The sequence below is a fragment of the Sturnus vulgaris genome, chromosome 3 (assembly GCF_052056855.1).
Source record: "Sturnus vulgaris isolate bStuVul1 chromosome 3, bStuVul1.hap1, whole genome shotgun sequence".
Taxonomy (NCBI): domain Eukaryota; kingdom Metazoa; phylum Chordata; class Aves; order Passeriformes; family Sturnidae; genus Sturnus; species Sturnus vulgaris.
The window spans coordinates 93,568,075-93,586,577 of record NC_142245.1 but is presented as its reverse complement, the minus strand read 5'-3'; the positions used below and the strand labels follow the sequence as shown (position 1 = coordinate 93,586,577).

General features: G+C 35.3%; 1 protein-coding gene across 2 annotated transcripts in view; it reads right to left on the bottom strand.

The window, feature by feature from the left end:
• CSMD1 (CUB and Sushi multiple domains 1) overlaps positions 1-18,503 on the bottom strand; it is a 1,072,714-nt gene that overhangs the window by 335,198 nt on the left and 719,013 nt on the right. For both annotated transcript variants that reach the window (XM_014869526.2, XM_088162298.1), the window contains exon 8: positions 4,144-4,231. In XM_014869526.2, coding sequence (XP_014725012.1) covers positions 4,144-4,231 — 88 coding nt within the window. The remainder of the gene's footprint in view (positions 1-4,143; positions 4,232-18,503) is intronic.

The following is an 18,503-nucleotide window of genomic DNA, read 5'->3' as shown; positions in this document are numbered from 1 at the left end:
GAAATCTGTTTCCTCATTTTTCTTTTTCTATTTTAAAATTGAACTCCATCAAAACATAATTTGTGAAACTATAAAGAAGGCTAGAATTTGACAGGAAGAAGCCACTTAAAAAAATACTAACATAAGAAACAATTTGATTTTTGAAATCTCTTTTGGAAATTTAAAAGTCATTTGTTTTACAAGTGTTGGTGAAACTGTGGAAAATAATTGCATTTTTATATTACCACACATACCATATAATATTTAAGAAAGCTGTAACAGTATTACTTAGATCCATTTCAGATTTCATTTGAACAATCTACTGGTTTTCAATCTCACATAAGTATAAAATGTGATATTGACCTCAAAATTGTATTGATTATGTTCTCACTACTTAGCCAAGTCTGACTTGCCATTTCTCCCCCAAAATGAATGCAGGTATCCATTAGGTTGTTTTAAAATCACTGAAAATCATCCCCCTACTTCCTGAAATGAACACAGTAGAAGCATGGCAGGAGGACGGAATGCAAAGGTTAAGATTTCAATACCTTTTTGTTTGCTTTATGATATTAGAATGAATGCCATTATTATGCTGAAAAGATGAAATCCTTTTCAAAGAACATGTCATCACTGAATCAGTTGAGTCTCAGGCTGTCTTGAAAATAAACCCTCTGCCTTTCCATCAATCCCACTTATAACATGTCTTTCAGTAGACCAGAAAAGATTTTGAATAACGTACATTTTCACATGTTTTAGTTTAGATTAATATTCACAGTTGTCATTCTCCTGACAAGAACAATAGCTCCTTCTGGTGTTTATACTTGCCTCTAAGAAAAGTTAAAAAACCCACATTGCCTTTCCTTACTCTCTAGAGTACTCTTATTACATTGGAGAAATGCAAGCAGCAGCAAATACTGTTTCCCCCTCTCCAATGGAAGAGATTGATTTGTCATTTCAGAGAAACAAAAACCAAATTCCAACCAAAATCTCTATTTAAATATACATCTAGACTTAGACAGTTAACTTTAAGATAGATATGTTTTAAATAGATATTAACAAACTTTCAAGTACATGAAAAACAGTTGCTGTTGTAGAGTGAGCTTTCAGATAAGCAAGGTTTAGGCAGAAAACAAATTGTTAACATTTTACTTAAATATTATTCAGAACTGGAGGCCCAAAACATGCACACATTTAATGTGATCAAAGTATACAACATGTTTTATTTATCTTATGTTGCACGATGTTGCTTGTTGAACACCTTATGCATTCGTTTATCTCAATGAACAGTAAGATACACTTGGTGAAAAAATAAATTTAAATTTTAAGAGGCTGGATGGGATGAAGGAGGGAGGAAAATAGCCTCACTCTGTCAGTGGAGTAAGCATAAGCATTGCTCATAAGTAATCTCCAGGCATTTAAAATACCTTTAACCCACATTCATTCCTAAGAGACTGTGTTCAGAACACAGTTATCTGTGGTTTGCAATGCTGTTAGACATTCAATTCCTTTGGATATCTTAAAATGTACTTTGACCTTTAAGGTTCTTTTGGGTTTCCCCTCTTGGTATTTTTAGCATTGCTGAGAAATTTGTAGTTGAGCTCTTCCATGTTTGGGTTCATACTTTTTGGATCTTTGAACCTGTTTCACGAGAACAATTTTAGTTCCCTTTCTCTTTCAATTTACAGACTACCCCCTACAGGTGAACAGAAGTAATTTTCTTTCTTACCCTCCGAGCTTATCAGTGCTCTTAGACATGCTGCTGTTTCTTAACAATTGTTCAAATGCCACTGATTTGGACCACAACTAGATTAAAGTCTGTTTGACTAAGTGTATCATGAACACATAAAAGCTGTATGACATTTATAGATTCACAGAATAAATTAGACTGGAAGAGGACATCATCTAGTCCATTTGAAGCAAGCCCAGTTGGAAGAGAGGGCTCAGAGGCATGCTTGGGTGAGTTCTGAATGCCTCCCTGGATGGAGATTCTACAAATTCTCTCACAAACTTCAATGATTTACTAACCTCAGACAAAAACTTTTTTCTTTTTGTTGTTGTTGTTGTTGTTGTTGTTGTTGTTGTTGTTGTTGTTGTTGTTGTTAAATCCTGAATCTAGTAGTAATTTACCATGTCCCACCTTATTTCCGTTGTCTCTATTTCTGTCACTGTTAACTCTTTCCAGAGATGCTTTTCTCTCTCCACTGATAACAAAGTGATCCTAGATACTGACCCTAATTCTTTCAACTAAGTATTTTATTTGGAGGAGTTCAGAAGTGGCATGTTCTGCATCATTTATGGCTTTAGAGGACAGACTGAAGAAGAGGAGGGATACTGAGGAATGACTGCACAAGCAGGAAAGTAAAATACTTTCCAAAATAACAGTGGGAGTATAAAGGTATTCCTTGGATGAATACACAGAGGCACTTTAATACCTCTTGAGAGTTATATTTTAGCATTCCATTTTTACTTAGTCTTCTACTGCCTGATGCTTCTCTCTGCAATACATCAAACATTAATAAAGACCTAAATATAAATTACATTTCTTTTCCTAAAATAGAAGACCTTTGGACAGCAAATACATACTGTATTTTTGTACCACACAATTTCATTTGCAGTAGATGTGCTTGACAAGTTGAATCAGAGCACATGAAAAAGAACATCAGCAAACATCTAGAAAACTTGTGTCTATAGCCTATTAATTGAAATCTTACTTCCCTCCATGATTTTTTAAAACACATTGAACTGCTGCCCTGCCACTAATGAAGCAATGACTTTGGATATAACTGAATGTTTTAATGTTGGAGTTCTTTATGATTTCTCAAACTCCTTTGAAGATAAATGGATAAAAATTCAAAAAGTATGTCAGTCAAAAAGAGAATAGATTTTTGATTTATTTTTCCTGACAGTTAGGTTGGAAGAGCCTTGATTCAGGAGGCAAGTTGCATTAATTTGCTTTCTAGTGTTGCAGAGAACTTTGCACAATTCCTTCTAATTCCTATGAATTTTTCCTGTCTCTTACATCTGGCTGTCCATTCTCTGCTGAGCAATTTATTAACCTCTGCATGAGCTGGAGGAACCCATCTCCTTCCTTTGACCCTTTTCTCTATGAATCTTCAAGTGCCTTTTTTCCTCAATGGGGAAAGAGCAAACTTCCTCCTTTCTCCATAAGGGTCCATTTGACCTTGTCTTCTTTTTTTAATATAACAAAAGTTGAAAACAAGAAAATACAGGAGATGGCATTCATCACAGCCTCAGACACTGAATCTGCTATGTTCCCCAAGCTTCTAAACAGCTTTTACAAAATGGGAAAACTGATAATAATCTCTGCTGCTTCTTCTATGTTGTCTATGGAGTTCTTCTTTCTCCATAGATGAGATTATTACGCTCTAAAATTCCTATTTCAAATACATTGATTTTAAAAATCAAGCCAAAATAATACAAGACAGGCAATTCAATAAATCTATTTTGACAGAGAATCAATAAATTTAAAACTAGAGAAATTATACACATCTATAGTTACAGTCTGTCTTAGGTTACAATGCAAAATGTAACTAAAAGCCTATATTCTATCATAAGTTGTTATGAAGATGTTACCATCCTTATAAATTGTTAAAAACACGTGGGGCAGTGATCTTTATCTCCTCCATAACTCATCCCTGATAACTCCCTCCAGGGAGATATCTCTTGCTAATGGGCCATCCCGCCTCACTCCATGACTCAAAATTACATCATTTCATTGAGAGATGTTCTACCCAGAGGGAGGAACGACCATTCCTATCTGGATATAATCCAACGTTTGGAATACCAGAACAGCCCTACCTACTGAATTCCCAGGGGACAAGAGCTACATGACCAGCACTAGACCTTCAGAGGAAGATCAAACCCTTCTACAGGATCACTGCTTCAACAGAGGCACATCTATCACTTCAACAGGACTGCAGCCAGCATTTAATCAGACTGCTACCACGACCCTGACCAGCAAGGTGTCGGGTTGTATCTTGACTCTATCGGTTTAAGCCAGTGTTTTCTGCCTTTATTTTAGTTTTCCTATTAAATTTTAGTTCTGACTTACATTGGCTTCTTTTCAAACTAGTACACAGGCTGTGTATAAACATAACAGGAAATACCTTCCTCTTGATTATATAGAAAACTAAATGTGCCTACCTGAAGTCAGAGCCGACCCTCTTCCCATTTTCAGGAATTCCAGGATCAGGACATGTATCAGATGCAATTGCATCCCCACCCTGGGTTACTGCAAAGTAAAGGAAAAAGCATATTAGACATGCAGCTCTAAAGATGACTCTATGTTTCCCATACATAAGCTTCCATTGCCTGAATGCAAACATATTTTACCACTTTTTCTTGAACCAGTTGAAACTATTACCAAAAAGAATCCCCACATAATTGATTTATTTAGGGTATTATTTATTTTCATTTGTTATGGTTAAAAACGTCTTTCTTCTGTGAGAAATCATTGATTTCCCACAGTCATTCTTTTTATTGGTACACTAGGATCGAAAATTTTCCTCAAACAGGGGAAAAAACATTTAATGAAGTCACCTTCTGAAATCTTCACAATGCACCATTGTAAGATTAAGACAGTATAAGAGAAAATAAAATCTCCATAATAAAATCTGTCCATAAGATCTTAAATAAGCAAAAGGCAAGAACTCAATTGTGATACTGTGGAACTATTGAGCAGGAATATTTTTATGAGTCCCAGAATAATTTAGACTGGAAAAGACCTCCAAGATGATTGAGTACAACTTTTGACCAATCACTACTTTGACTGAAGATAAAGTTAATCTCAAAAATATACTAAATACTGAACAATGCATTTGTAGCCAGCAGAATATGTTCTCCTACAAATGAGGCTCAAATCGCTATTTTTTGTTTTCAGCTAAAAATAGAAAGACAAGGAATGCTATACTGTTCCACTCTCTTTGCCCTCCAATCTTTCCAGACTGAGAGATAATTAAATGATACTATGTATATAAATAACAAAATAATTTGAACATCATCTCCCCTTTGTTCCTATTGCATTCTTAAATGGAGATTAAGGAAAATATGAAGTTAAAAGTTATTCATCATAAACAAAAGATATAAAGCAGAACACTGAATTTACAGAAAACCCAAATGCGCATGCTTTTTATCCTGCACATATACACATATGGTGCATCCAGCTGAAAAAAGGAAGAACTGACATGAAGATTGTGTTGGGTTTACATTGCCAGATTTTGGCAGCAGGGGCAGGGGGCTACAGGGGTGGCTTCTGTGAGAAGCTGCAGTAAGATTCCTCCATGTCCAGCAGAGCCAATCCCTGGCAGCTCCAAAATGGACCCGCTGCTGGTCAAGGCTGGGTCAATTAGAAATGGTGGTAACACCTATGGGATAACAGACTTAAGAAGAGAAAAAAAAGTTATTGTGCAGTTTTTATTGCAGCCAGAGAAAAGCAGGGTTAGAACATGTGAGAGGAACAGCTCTGCAGACACCAAGGTCAGTGCAGGAGGGGCAGGAGGTGCTCCAGGCCCCAGAGCTGAGATTCCCCTGCAGCCCATGGTGAGACCATGATGAGGCAGCTGTGCCCCTGCAGCCCATGGAGAACCACAGGGATGCAGATGCAGGGTCCTGCAGACCCATGGAGAGAGGAGCCCACATTGGAGCAGGTTTGCTGGTAGGACTTGTGACCCTGTAAAGGACCCATGCTGGAGCAGGCTGTCATTGCAGGACTGCATCTCACACAAGAGTGACCCATGCTGCCACAGTTTGGGGAGGACTGATGCCTGTGCATGGGTTGCATTGGAGGAATTAATGGAGAATTATCTCTCATGGGATAGACAACATTCTGGAGCAGGGACGGACTCCTCTCCCTGAGCAGCAGCAGGAAGAACCTGTGATGAACTGACCATAACCCTCATTGCCATCTCCCTGGGTGAGAAGGTAGAACTGAGAAGGAGGGAAGGGTGAGAGAAGGTCTTTATAAAGCCTTTACTTCACATTACCATGCTCTGATTTTGTTAGCAATAAATGCAATATCTCTAATTCCAGTCTGTTTTGTCCATGATAATATTTGGTGAGTGATCTCTCCCAGTTCTTATCTCAACTCATGGGTATATTTTCCTCTCCCCTGTCCAGTTGTGGAGGGGGGGGATGGACAGGCTTTGGTGGGTGTCAGCTGGGGCCACCCTACTACACTTACATGCCTCCAGTCTGTTTCCTCCACCAAAAAAAAAAAGAAAAAGAAAAAGTCTAGTAGGAATTTGTGGATCATATTTTCCATCTTAAAAGATTTTTGGGAAATCTTTAAGAAAAGGACATAGCATTCTTCCTGAATTTAAAACAAAACAAAAAAGTGAATTGGAATATTTTAGCTGCACAAAATAAATTACACAAGTCTGAGTGGATTACAGATGACAGCATTACAGCTGAAAGGTGATGAGAGATTAGATGTAAAAAGCAGCTGGTTCTCTCACACAGTGGTATGCTTTCAAATTTAATACAGAACCAAAAGGAGTGGTGACAAATAGGATACATACAATCAGATGTTAAGAGCTATAAACCATCATGTCTGTTTTGGCAGCTTCAGGGACAATTCATTTATATAGAAATCCAAAGATTTAGAAGAGAAGATTTCAAGAACTAAAAAACTATATGACAGCACTACAAAAATGCAATTGAGAAAATGCACTATTACAGACCAAAGTTCTTAACCTGAACAAAGGTTCTTCTGTAGAGAAGCAGAGAAGCTACAATGATTACAGTATATTTCAACATTTGCCTTTTTTTTCCATCAATAATGTTTTAAGAATAGAGGAATCACCTCTTTTCGCACATCTTTTAAACATTACTTATTGTCCTGCATACTTTTCCTTTAAACTACATCAAGAAAGATTATGATAATATCAAAAATTTATTGGAAAGCACAACTGAAAATATGAGATCTTACTTTAAAAAAAATTCCTTCTAAATACAATAGCAGGACACAAGAAACAATCCAGTTCACCTGGATTTTTGTCCATGTATAGCACCTGGAATTCACCACCTTGAAAACTCTCTGCACCAGTGCTCAATCCTCCTAATTTCAGTAATATTACTTAGATTGATAGAGTCTTTGTGTGTGAATAAAGGCTTTCAGAAAAAGCATATACTAGCTAGTATTCATCTATTTTTTTCTGAAAGTTTAATCTTGTATTTTCTTGCAAAGTGTCAGCATTGAAATGCAGTTATAATGAAAAAAAACAGGTCTTGCTGCAAAAGCAGCCTGCTTCTACACTGATGTTTCTTAAAAGAAATTGCCTTCCTACTAATATTTCCTCAACTTTTTCAGAAAAAAAAGAAAGTCAAATATTTACTACTTTTAGAAGAGAACTGTAGCTATGTTAGTGGACACGAGATTCAGTTTGGACTACTGAATCACCAAAACACAAACCTAAGCAGCAAAAGGACTGATATTGTTATTCGACTTACTAAATTTACTAAACATGAACCTTGTGGTGACGACTGTTATACAAGATGGAGAATGCTACCTTTGCTACAGCGTGTTAAAGACATCACACATCACATTGGAGTGAAGCCATCTCTTTTTATGGATATGCTTACATACAAAATGTCTAAGTACTTTGGGACATCAGTAAAGGCTGAATTAAACCTTAGTCATAGCATGGAAGGAAGTGATCTCCCCAAATGGATGACAACCTTTGAAAAATTTTCTTCTCAGCAACTACATTACTCTGTCAACCCACTCTCACACCAATATCAGGGCAGGGTGGTTCAGCCTCTTGCTTATCCAGAGAAAGAATATCTCTTTAAATAGGACATAGGTATCCCATGTCTGGACCTCAACATATCTTCCTGGATGTCTACAAGCCTTGTTAAACATGGCCCAGGTTTTAGCTTTTATTTTCCCCAGTGAACTGTCAAGTATACTTTTAACAGATGGTGTTTGCATGACTTGCTGTCATGACAAAATAAATCCAATTCCCTGTAAAACAAACCTGCTTGATTTTATCTTTCCAGATGGGGAAGAAAAAGAAAAAGAGAATAAATCTCTCAAATTAGTATAACAATTTATTGCCTCTACTGGTTTAGAGGCACCAGGGACTTCAGTTCACATATGTATGTACTTTTACACATATTAGTATGCTTAAAGCCTTTACCTGTCAGTATTTTGGAATTTACCTAAAAATTAGGTACTAAGATTTCTTTTATCTCCAACATTTATAATTCAGACTGAAAATGAGTTCCTGTCAATTCCTGAAAATTCCTGTTAAAAGCCTTTATCTTTGTTACAATCCTGCCAGATTTCTGCTTTATCCACTGCTATGAAGCATTATCCATTGCTACTGAGATCCATAATATGAGATGAGAAAGTATCATTGATTTGAGTATATCACTTTCAAAATACGTTTAAACCTTGAAGTCTCTACAAGCATTTCTTGAATGCATAATTTCTATTCACCCAGTCACATACCCAATCTTCCACCGGTTTAATTTTGAAGTAAAAGACTTTTGTATGCTCTTGAAAGACCCATTTTGTAGTTTGTAGTCTTTCTGCATGGTATAAAGTTTCGTTTACCTAAGGTGTTAAAAGACATTTCATGCTTTTTGCACCTTTCTCCTGTTTTCTTTCATCTTTATCATATCAAATTTATTTTTTTCTCTCTACATTCAAAGTTCATTCACAGACAGTGCATTTTAACTACCATTTTAATTTTAGAACTTAAAAATTTCAAAACAATGCTGTCAGTGAGAACAGAAAGTAATATTCTTATTTAAAGCTTGCAAAACTTATAAATAAATATCAATTATGCAAAACTTTTGGCAAAGCTATGCGCTAATTATCAGGATTTATCTTAAAGCACTAACAATGTTCCTCTGAAATATAAATATAAACTAAACATCTATAAAACTGGTATTTATGACAAATAAATTTAGGACCAATCTAAATGAAGCTAGCCTCTCTCAATATATTCTTAGTAGAATCTCGGTATATCCTCTCTTTTAAAAAGATGTTTAAGAGGATATAATCTGGGCTAATATCAAAGTAAGACATTACATAGATATACTACATCCTAATTCTTCAAGGAATCGTCAGCTAAAGGAAACTGTGAGTACTCCATGAGACTAACATCAGAAAAAATATTTGAAGTCACAGGAAAGAGAGAAAAGTGAGGAAATATTCTAGTCTGGTTAGGGGCTTTTCACTTCTTTTTCCAACAGCAGGTTTGAGAACATTAAAGATGCTTCAACCACCTGTACCATGTCTGTAGTACAGAGACCGAGCACTCTCAGTGGATACAACTTAACTCTAGAACTTCTCAACATATCAGGCTATTATATATTGCAAAACTTACATATTCTCAGGTCTTACTGCAGAAATAATTGAAGAGCAGCTGTGAGTTCATTAACACGACTGACAGATTTACATTCTATATACAACTTCTAGAGTTAAAACAAGTGATTTAAATTTCTACTTGATAAAATCTATTCTTTCTTTACTGATTGAGAATGAATCAACAAGATTTCTTCTATTTTCTCAGCTGGCATCATAAAGACTACAGTTTCCACAGCTTTGGAGGTCATCTTTATTGGTTTACTTGAAATATGAAACAGGAAATTCAGAATTCCTTTAAGATGTTTCACATGCTCTAATATTATGCTCTAACATAATAATAAAGAAGAAAGACTAGCAGTAACTATAAACATAAATCAGATTTTAAAATATTGTAATCATAATAATAAACAATTACCAGATACATTAACATCCTAATTTAGCTCAGCATATAGGAAGTATTTAATCAGGGCGCAGTATTAGGCAGGAGGAAGGGCTGGCGAAACAGATGTTTCATGCAGCAATACAAGCAACATGAAATCTCCCTTGTTATAATATCGGTTCTACTCCAGACATGCTGACCTGCTTGAGGTGCATTTGGAATCTGAAAATACATTAACGATCTACTCAGGCTTATGTAAACTATGTGATTAAATACTTTGAAAGCCTTGACTTCAAAGCAAAGTATTTTTATGAATAGTTGTGTTATCTTTCTATAGAAAGATATTATGCATAGATTATGCATAGATGTGTTATCTATAGATGTGCATATCCTTCTTCAGTGTCCATCACGTTATTAAAAAATAGTGGGTGTTCATGCTTCAGGGTCCAACTGAGAGAGTATGAGAGAGCAAAGGTTGTTCAGCCTGGGGAAGGCAGGTTCCTTGGCAGCCTCATTGTGACATTCCAGTACCTAAAGAAGTCTTATAAAAAAGAGGGAGAACAACACTTTAACCAAGCAGATAGAGATAAGGCAAAGGGAAACAATTTTATACTAAAAGACAAGAGATTTAGATTAGATGCCAGGAAGAAAATTGACTTAAAGGGTGTTGAGGCACTGGAAAAGGTTGCCCAGACAAGTTATGGGTGCCACATCCCTTGAAGTGTTCATGGCCAGGCAGGATGGCATTTTGAGAAATCTGATTTTGTGGAAGGTATCCCTGCCCATGGTGGAGGGGCTGGAAATACGTGATCTTTGAAATCCCTTCAAATCCAAATCATTCTACCATTCTATGAAGTTTGTAAATTGAACAAGATTGCAGCGAATGAGTACTTTGCCTCTCTATTATGATGAAAATAAAAGCTTACACACGTAAATATTAACCTCTTTCCAGTCAAGAAGTCAAGCAGAAGTACAATGACACCGTTTCAATTAAACAAGGTATTAGATGCACTAATCAATGTAATAGAGTCGATTTGATTATTCATTAAGCTCCTTAGATATACATTTATTTATATTTTATTTTTTAAAGGTTTTCTATTGTTAAGTATCTAACAGCTCCAGATACCTAACATAACATCTAACAAAATTTTCCTTGGAAAGAAATTGGTCAAAAAAGCACCAAATCAGGACCAAAAGAAAGTGACCAAAAACCTATAATTTAGTTTTATTTTTTTTAAACTGCTGAAAATTTTTAGTCTTTAATTATGGTTCAAAAATGAAATCGAAACATTTAAATTACTCTTTATCAAGCCTACAACAAATTACTTGTTTTATGTAGCACAGAATACTGTCATCACTGAAAAAGAAAAAAAAAAAACTATATATTTGATGTCTTGACAACATTTGGAGAAAAGGTATATTTTATAATTGTGTAAAAAACCTGAATATATTGCAGTTGTTTTGAATTCAGAAAGTTGGAAGCAATGGAAGAAAAGTAAGATTATAGAGCACAGCTTCAATCCACAAAATATATTCACAGGCAGATTTAGTTGAATGAAATTTTCCGCCATAAGTTTCACTGCATTTTCTCTAAAACGTCAGTTACCCCCACCCTGAGGATAATTTCAAGCTTCCAAAGTTTTTGATTTAATCCAGACCAAAATAAAAGAATTTATTTGTGAATCATTTCAATGATCAGAATATATATAATGCAGGACACTTTTTTTATTTGCAAAGACATTTATTAGGAGACTTAGGTGCTGCACTTCACAGCACATAAGCTCTTCTCCATTTCCATGTAGTGTCTTGCAGCAAAGAACAGCAAGGTAGCATCATGGTTAAAGTTGTTTATAAACTGTGTCTTCACATACACCAATTCATCTGTAGAATATTTTATTTTTAAAACTATGACAGTCAGAAAACAGCAAACCAGTTTGATTTACATAAAAATACACAACGTCACACTTGGTTACTTTAATAACTTTGGTCTACATAAATTTGACTACATAAAAAATATAATTTATTAATTAGAAGGTGCAAAATGGACTTAATTTCCCCTTTTTCCCCCGATATCTCTTTTGTAGAATGACATAAATGAACAGTATTAAGTTGGAACCCTAAGAATGAGATACAAGGACATTGTTTATATGGGTATGCAAAAGTATACAGACATTGCCTTCTAATCACAGATGTGATGGAAAATACAGATTTGGGTAGAAAATACAGCTGAAATAAAAATACTAAGACTAAAAAAAAAAAAAAAGTACAGTACTAAGAGTACTATATTTTTCCACATAATTTCATCCTGGCTTTTAGAAGAGTAGAAAATTACTTTTGGTATAATGAGTCCATCATACTCTTTAAGCAGCTTCTTCAGTAGAAAGAGCAAAACACTGATCTGTTACAAACACCAAAAATAAACCCACATGATGCTTATAATGCAGAAGTGATAGATGACTGAAACCCAGGGAAATGAAAAAGACAAACAAGGACAGGTATGGAAAGTTTTGAAGTTCGACCATGTAACTGCTTACAAGAATCTAGTTCAACTCTTTTTTTCCCCAATTTACTTATGACTAAAATATTAGAATACCGTTGAACAGGAAAATATGGTCATGTTGACACCAGACAGCTTGGGCTCATAAGGCCATTCCGGGGAGTCACACAAGGAGAAGCCATTATCCAAACCCTGCCTAGAGATCGCTCTTACAGAAGGCATTGTGTTTCTTCAAAACGATTAGCAAATCTTACAAAGTATTGTTCTAGTAGTTCAGAAAGCCATGGCCAGTTGCTAGATTTAATTTAAAACTTAAATTCTCTAGCACTTCTCACTAAAAGAATATTTTAACCACCCCCCCTTACTTCAAACATAAGATTAAAAACTACTAATTTCTGCAACAGAAACAATTATAAAACCTTATAACTGTCACCTGCTAAAAATAATTCTTTTAGCTTTTTTTTTATAAGCTCTAGCACCTCCAAACACCTGGGAAATAAATTATTCTACTAGATTGCAGCTGTCAACTTGGTTGAAATATAGGTTTCCTGTAATTTACTAATATATTTATGGCACTCCTTTTTTCCAGCAGATGGGGACTTCTGTTCAATAGCTCTGTACTTGCTATGACCAAAACAGCTTGTGTGTCCAACTTCTCCTCAATGTTATTCCTTAGTGTTCTGGTTTTTTGCTAGGACAGAGTTAATTTTTTTCACAGTACCTGTGAGGGGACACAGCCAGGAGCTTTGTGGGGGTGTCTAGGTTTCTACTCTGATGCACTTCAGGTTACATCTGGGGGCATTCTTACTTCCCAGAAGAAAGTGGGCATGGTTTATGGTTAGAAACCAAAAAAAGGTGCGTGTGCAACGGATCTGTGGGTCCTTTTTCATTGTGTCAGGGTCACGTCAGGTTGGTCAGAGAGTAATTTTCATACTTCTGGATTTTGTAAATAATTTCTATACTTTTGTTATTAGCATCATTGTTCACTTTCTTATCTCATTGCAGTTTCCAGTACATTGTTTTTATCTCAATCTGTAATCTCTGCTTTTTTGTCCATTCTGAGTGAGTGAATCAGCAATTTTAAAGAACTAAAACTAAAAATAAAGGTTTTTGCTCACTTTTTTTTTGTTCTGATTTTGTGCTTTTTTGACCAATTTCTTTCCAACAGCTGAATTTAAGTTTCATTCAAGCTTTATGAAGCCACTTAACACTCAGCAGATTTACAGCTTTCAGTTCTGGGAGTTTAGTAGTCCACATTTTCTTGAAGAGCCTGCTCACTCATAACTTTTCATTTTACATTTACCCCTGTTGATCTCTCTGGGCTGCTTCATCATGGGCTTCAGGGGAAGCACAGCTCCAGTGCCTGGAGCACCTCCTCCCTCTCCTTATTCATCAACCTTGGTGTCTGCATCCTTGTTTCTCTCATATAATCTGACTTTTCTCTGAGCACAATTATATCTGCCTAATAACTTTTTTCCTTCTTAAATATTTTATGCCAGAAGTGTTACAACCATCTCTGATTGGCTTAGCTTTAGACAGCTGTGGGTCTGTCTTGGAACCAGCTGGCATTGGCTCTATCAGACATGGGAGAAGTTTTCACAGAAGCCACCCCTGTATATTTTCATATAGTTAAGAAATTACATGTTTAGGCATTGTGCAGGAAAATTGTCAGATATTTACCTTTTTAGTGCAATTATACATATGGATTTTTAGCTTGACTGAAATGCTACTTGAAAGTAGCACTTAAGGTGAAAGGATCAACTTTAGTTTTGGCAATAAATTCTAATTTAAACTGATTTTCTATATGAAATAGAATATGTTCCCAATATACTCTATATCCCCCATTTCTATGGCAAAATTCCTACAAGTGACACAACAGCTACCGTTCAGAATCAGACGCATTCATCACACACAGTTTGTGTGTGTGTGTGCTGGCTGCACCCTCTCACAATGCACAGGCAGTTATGCAAGCCTCCTGAGATACTGTTCAGCTCATTAAAGACAAAGCTGCATCATGAAAAGTAGACACTTTTTTGATAATTGCAAATGTCAAATTTTCACAGCTGTTAAATTCATCAGATTCCAGGAACAGAAACTGAACTTGCAAAAAATCAGGCTGAAAGCCTGGGTCCAATTTCCTTCAACTGATGGGCCACACACAATACTACTATTGCCAAATGAAGTGCAAGAAAACTCATGATGACTCGAGAAGGCTGAAATTTTCTGACAAGTGACCTTCATTCACCAATGATTCAATACAGTTACACCAAATGAAATATGTTTGCATTCTGTTCCCTCTTAGTTAAGAAATTGTCACCATAGTAAGTATATCTTAGGACCAGAAAAACACTCATTAAGACTTGCTGGAGCTGCACTTATGCATGCTTGAAAATTTAAGAACCCATTTTCTATACTTTCATTTTAATTTATGATTTATGGAAGGCATTTACCAGTAAACCTATTTAGCAGTCATCAAACTTATTAAGTTCTTATAACAATAAGGACATTAATGTAACAGTATTATGAGCGCCTCAATCATTAGTTTTTACACTATATTTTGAACTCTGGGTCACTTCATGACTTGCTGCAGGTAATGATACTTCTGTAACAATTGTAAAGACTAAATTTTGACTGCAAAGTATTTCTGTCCAGTCATGAAAAATATTTTCCTCTATTGGCATCATAGAATAATCAAACACAAGGAACATGAAAACTACCTTGTCAGTAAAGTCAACAAATAAAATTACACTAATCACCAGGGGGTAAGATTTTTATCTGACAGACAAATAATTAAAAATAAATTTAATTTCTTTTTCACACCACATGACAAGAAGTGAAAACAGAGCCTTGACACAAAAACAAAAATTACCATTATACATTTTCCCTTAGAAGATGACATAAACTATGTGTAAGGCTTAAACACACAGCTCAGTATGAAGAGTTGTAGGTTTTTGCAATACCTCTTCATACAGAATTGTAGGAAAGTCAGTAATTTACTCTGAAATGACAGAATTGATGAAGAGTCAGTTGTAAAGAGCAATTTTATAGGATATCTAGAAGCATTCTTTCCAAAAGAAATAAACCCAACATGTTGTATTGTCTCAGCAGCTTATAAGTTTGGAAAATTCCATTTTTCACCAGCAATAGGTTATAAACTCACCCTACAAAGTTATTTACTTGTAAATATACTACCAGTATATAACATATTTTATTGAATCACAAGGCTTTTTCTTTTCTTTCAAAGAAAAAAAAAAAAGGCAATCTACCATTTTTTATCAAGCACTGCCATTTCTCCAATAAAGCTGAAGCTGACTACATTTTTTTAAAAATATATAAATAGGGGCTAAACCAAGTGTCTTTGAATAAAATACTCATTTTCCTAATTAACTGTTTGATATGCATTTGTTAATCAATGCATTACCTGGGGTTTTTTTGGCTGGTAAGCAATACTATATTTTTGGTTGGCTTTCAGAGTAAAACATTTCACACCATGTAACAAATAAGAGGGGGTAACAACACTTAGCCATGGACATAATGCATTGATAATCCCATTTGTGAACATAATCTAAAGATTTTCCATTAAATTGAGAGACAAAGATCAGTCCACTGTCCAGGGTATGTAGATTTAACCAAATAGGCTTTGACATTGAGAAAAATTTTCTTTGGTTTTCTGTATAACACCCATGTCATAAAACCACAGGTACATCAATACATTTAGTTCTCTCCCTACTCCTCTTGTTAAAATTAAAACATTTTGAAGCATTAATTTTTAACAGTTCTGATGAATGAGATAAGGGAAAACTGACAATGAATCAGATTATGGGAAGAATAAAGGAGAAGGAGTTGCCCTTTTTTGGGGGGTACTTGCTGAGGGAAATAATCTGAGACCAATAGGGGAAAATTAGAGTTCTTTAAATTGGCAGCTTTAGTAGGTATGATCACGGTGCCACACCGGTAATGTGAATGCAAACATGTTTAGTGTGACAGTAGAACTGAATTTTAATCTGTTTTAAATAGCACCATGATTAACATTTCACTCTTTCTACTAATTATATTTTTAGATTAAACTAGGAAAACTCAATACAATATCTGTGATTTTCTCTACCTGCCTCAATCAAAATAATAATCCTACTATAATCAATAAAATGAACCACTAAGAGGCTGAATCTATAACTAAGTGTTTATTTCATGGTTGAGGTGGAAAAGAGATGAGGCATTCCAAAGACAAAATTTAATAGAACAAAGGCATTAATTTTAAAGGTCTAATTTCTGAGCCTAATACTTCAGCTAAATAGTTCCAGTAGTTGTCTTTTCCAATAAAAGAAACATTATATTTAGTTATAAATTAAATAATTGCATGTATATAACAAATTCAGTTTCTATGGCAAATTTTGTGATCAAATGCAGTGCAGCCTAAGAACTGTATTCTACTGGTTAGAATAAATATCAGATTTTTAGTTACAATGATTGTGAGGGATGCACCACACTTCCCAGGAATAAAGCAAATATATTTCAACTAAGCTTTGCTATATTGCAATTAAAATTCTCTTAAGTTAAAGCTATGAGAAAGCTGTCTATCAATACCCCAGAAGTTGCATAAGAATTATAGCTCTCAGGAACTCCAAACTGAGCATTCAATAATTCCCCGTGGTAGGTGGCTTCTTCAGTAATCATTTTATCTTCTAAATACACAAAGGACTTCCTGTTTAAAGTAGCATTTAAAAATGCTAAACCCAAAATAGACATGGATCATGGCCATTTACTTCTGTGATCATTTAGTTTGCTACAGCAGACCTCTCATTAGGGGCAGAAATGAGCAAAGACACAGATTCTCATTCAACAACATGAAAAGGGTTGCAGTTTATTCTTCTTTAGACCCTTGCCATCCTGACTGACTACTGTAACAAGCTTGTAGTAGTAGCAAGCTCCTGCGGTAGGGTCCAGCTGCAGACTCTGTCCACAGGTTTCACTCAATTCAGCTATGACTGCGGGCTCCAACTCCATCAGACCCAAACTGACCTCGCAGCAGATCTTTTACAGCAGCAACTCTTCCTTATTTCATTCTTTTTTGTGCCTTTCTGGATCATTCCTTCTTCCTCAGGGCTCCCTTTACCTCCACAGGGTCCTCTTTCCCCAAGAGCCTCCTGACCAGCCAACCCTCACTTTTTATCACACTTATCTTTATTAGTCACAGCTGTGACCCATTAAGGGCAAGGTTATTCCTGTTCTTTGGTAGTTAGTACAACTGTGATTTATCAGGGGCAAGGTCACCTGTAATCTCTTCTACACCTACATAGTTCAGTTACCTTTTTTTATCTTTCATTGCAGTGTGCAAAGTATATCCGTTCAGAAGAGAAACTGTTCCTTCTGCTAATCTGCCTACATCTGCAAAAGGAATTTACTGATCTTCACCTTCTTTTGAGTGTCCCATTCCAGAAGGGACTCCAGAATTGTGAATCCTTAATACGAGGCATTTTCTGACAATTTAGTATGATGCAATTCAGTATAAAATGTCTGATTGGCACTTTTTATTTTTGTTTAAGTTATAGTTATATTACTGTATGCATTTTTCAGGCTTCTACTCAGTGAAAATAATTTTGACATTGTGTGTAAGCACCAGGAAATATATGCAAGACTGTATATCAAGGACCTACCAGTAAATTCAGCCCTCCTTTTTTCCTAATAGGCTTTTAACATTTTTTTTCCCAGACTTAAAGTTTTCTACACTTTACATTTTAAAAAGACTTGGTTAATAAAAAATAAGTGCAAGTGTTTGTATTACTCATTTGAAAGCTTCCAGTAGCTATCAAGATGGCCTAAATAGACATTTAAATACTGCAGAATGGATATTATATGACACTATTTCAAAACACAGAATTATGCTTCTCAAACCAAAGTTCAAGACATAGAAGAGCAGTACATAATTTGAACTGATTTTTTTTTCCACAAAGTAACTCAGATCATACTTGAAATAGAACAAGAATGTGTTGTGCCCTGAATTGTCTATCTATAACTGTGTAATTACAGAGAGTATTCCAGCTGAGAAAACCACTATAACACAGATAAGGGAACGACTTCACAGGAGAACATTTCACCAAATAAAAAATTACACTCAAACATTTTTGTTAATTCTGTAAAGGGACTGTCTAAAGTTATAGAGAATCTAGATAAAAAACCCATGAAAAGAAATCCATTTCTTCTGAACACAATGACATGCAGCACTACAAATATCTCAGACTGTGGACATGTTAAAACTATACAGCAAAAGAATTTAAGCCATTATTTCAGCTTGGCTCTTTTCTCCTCTTCATTGA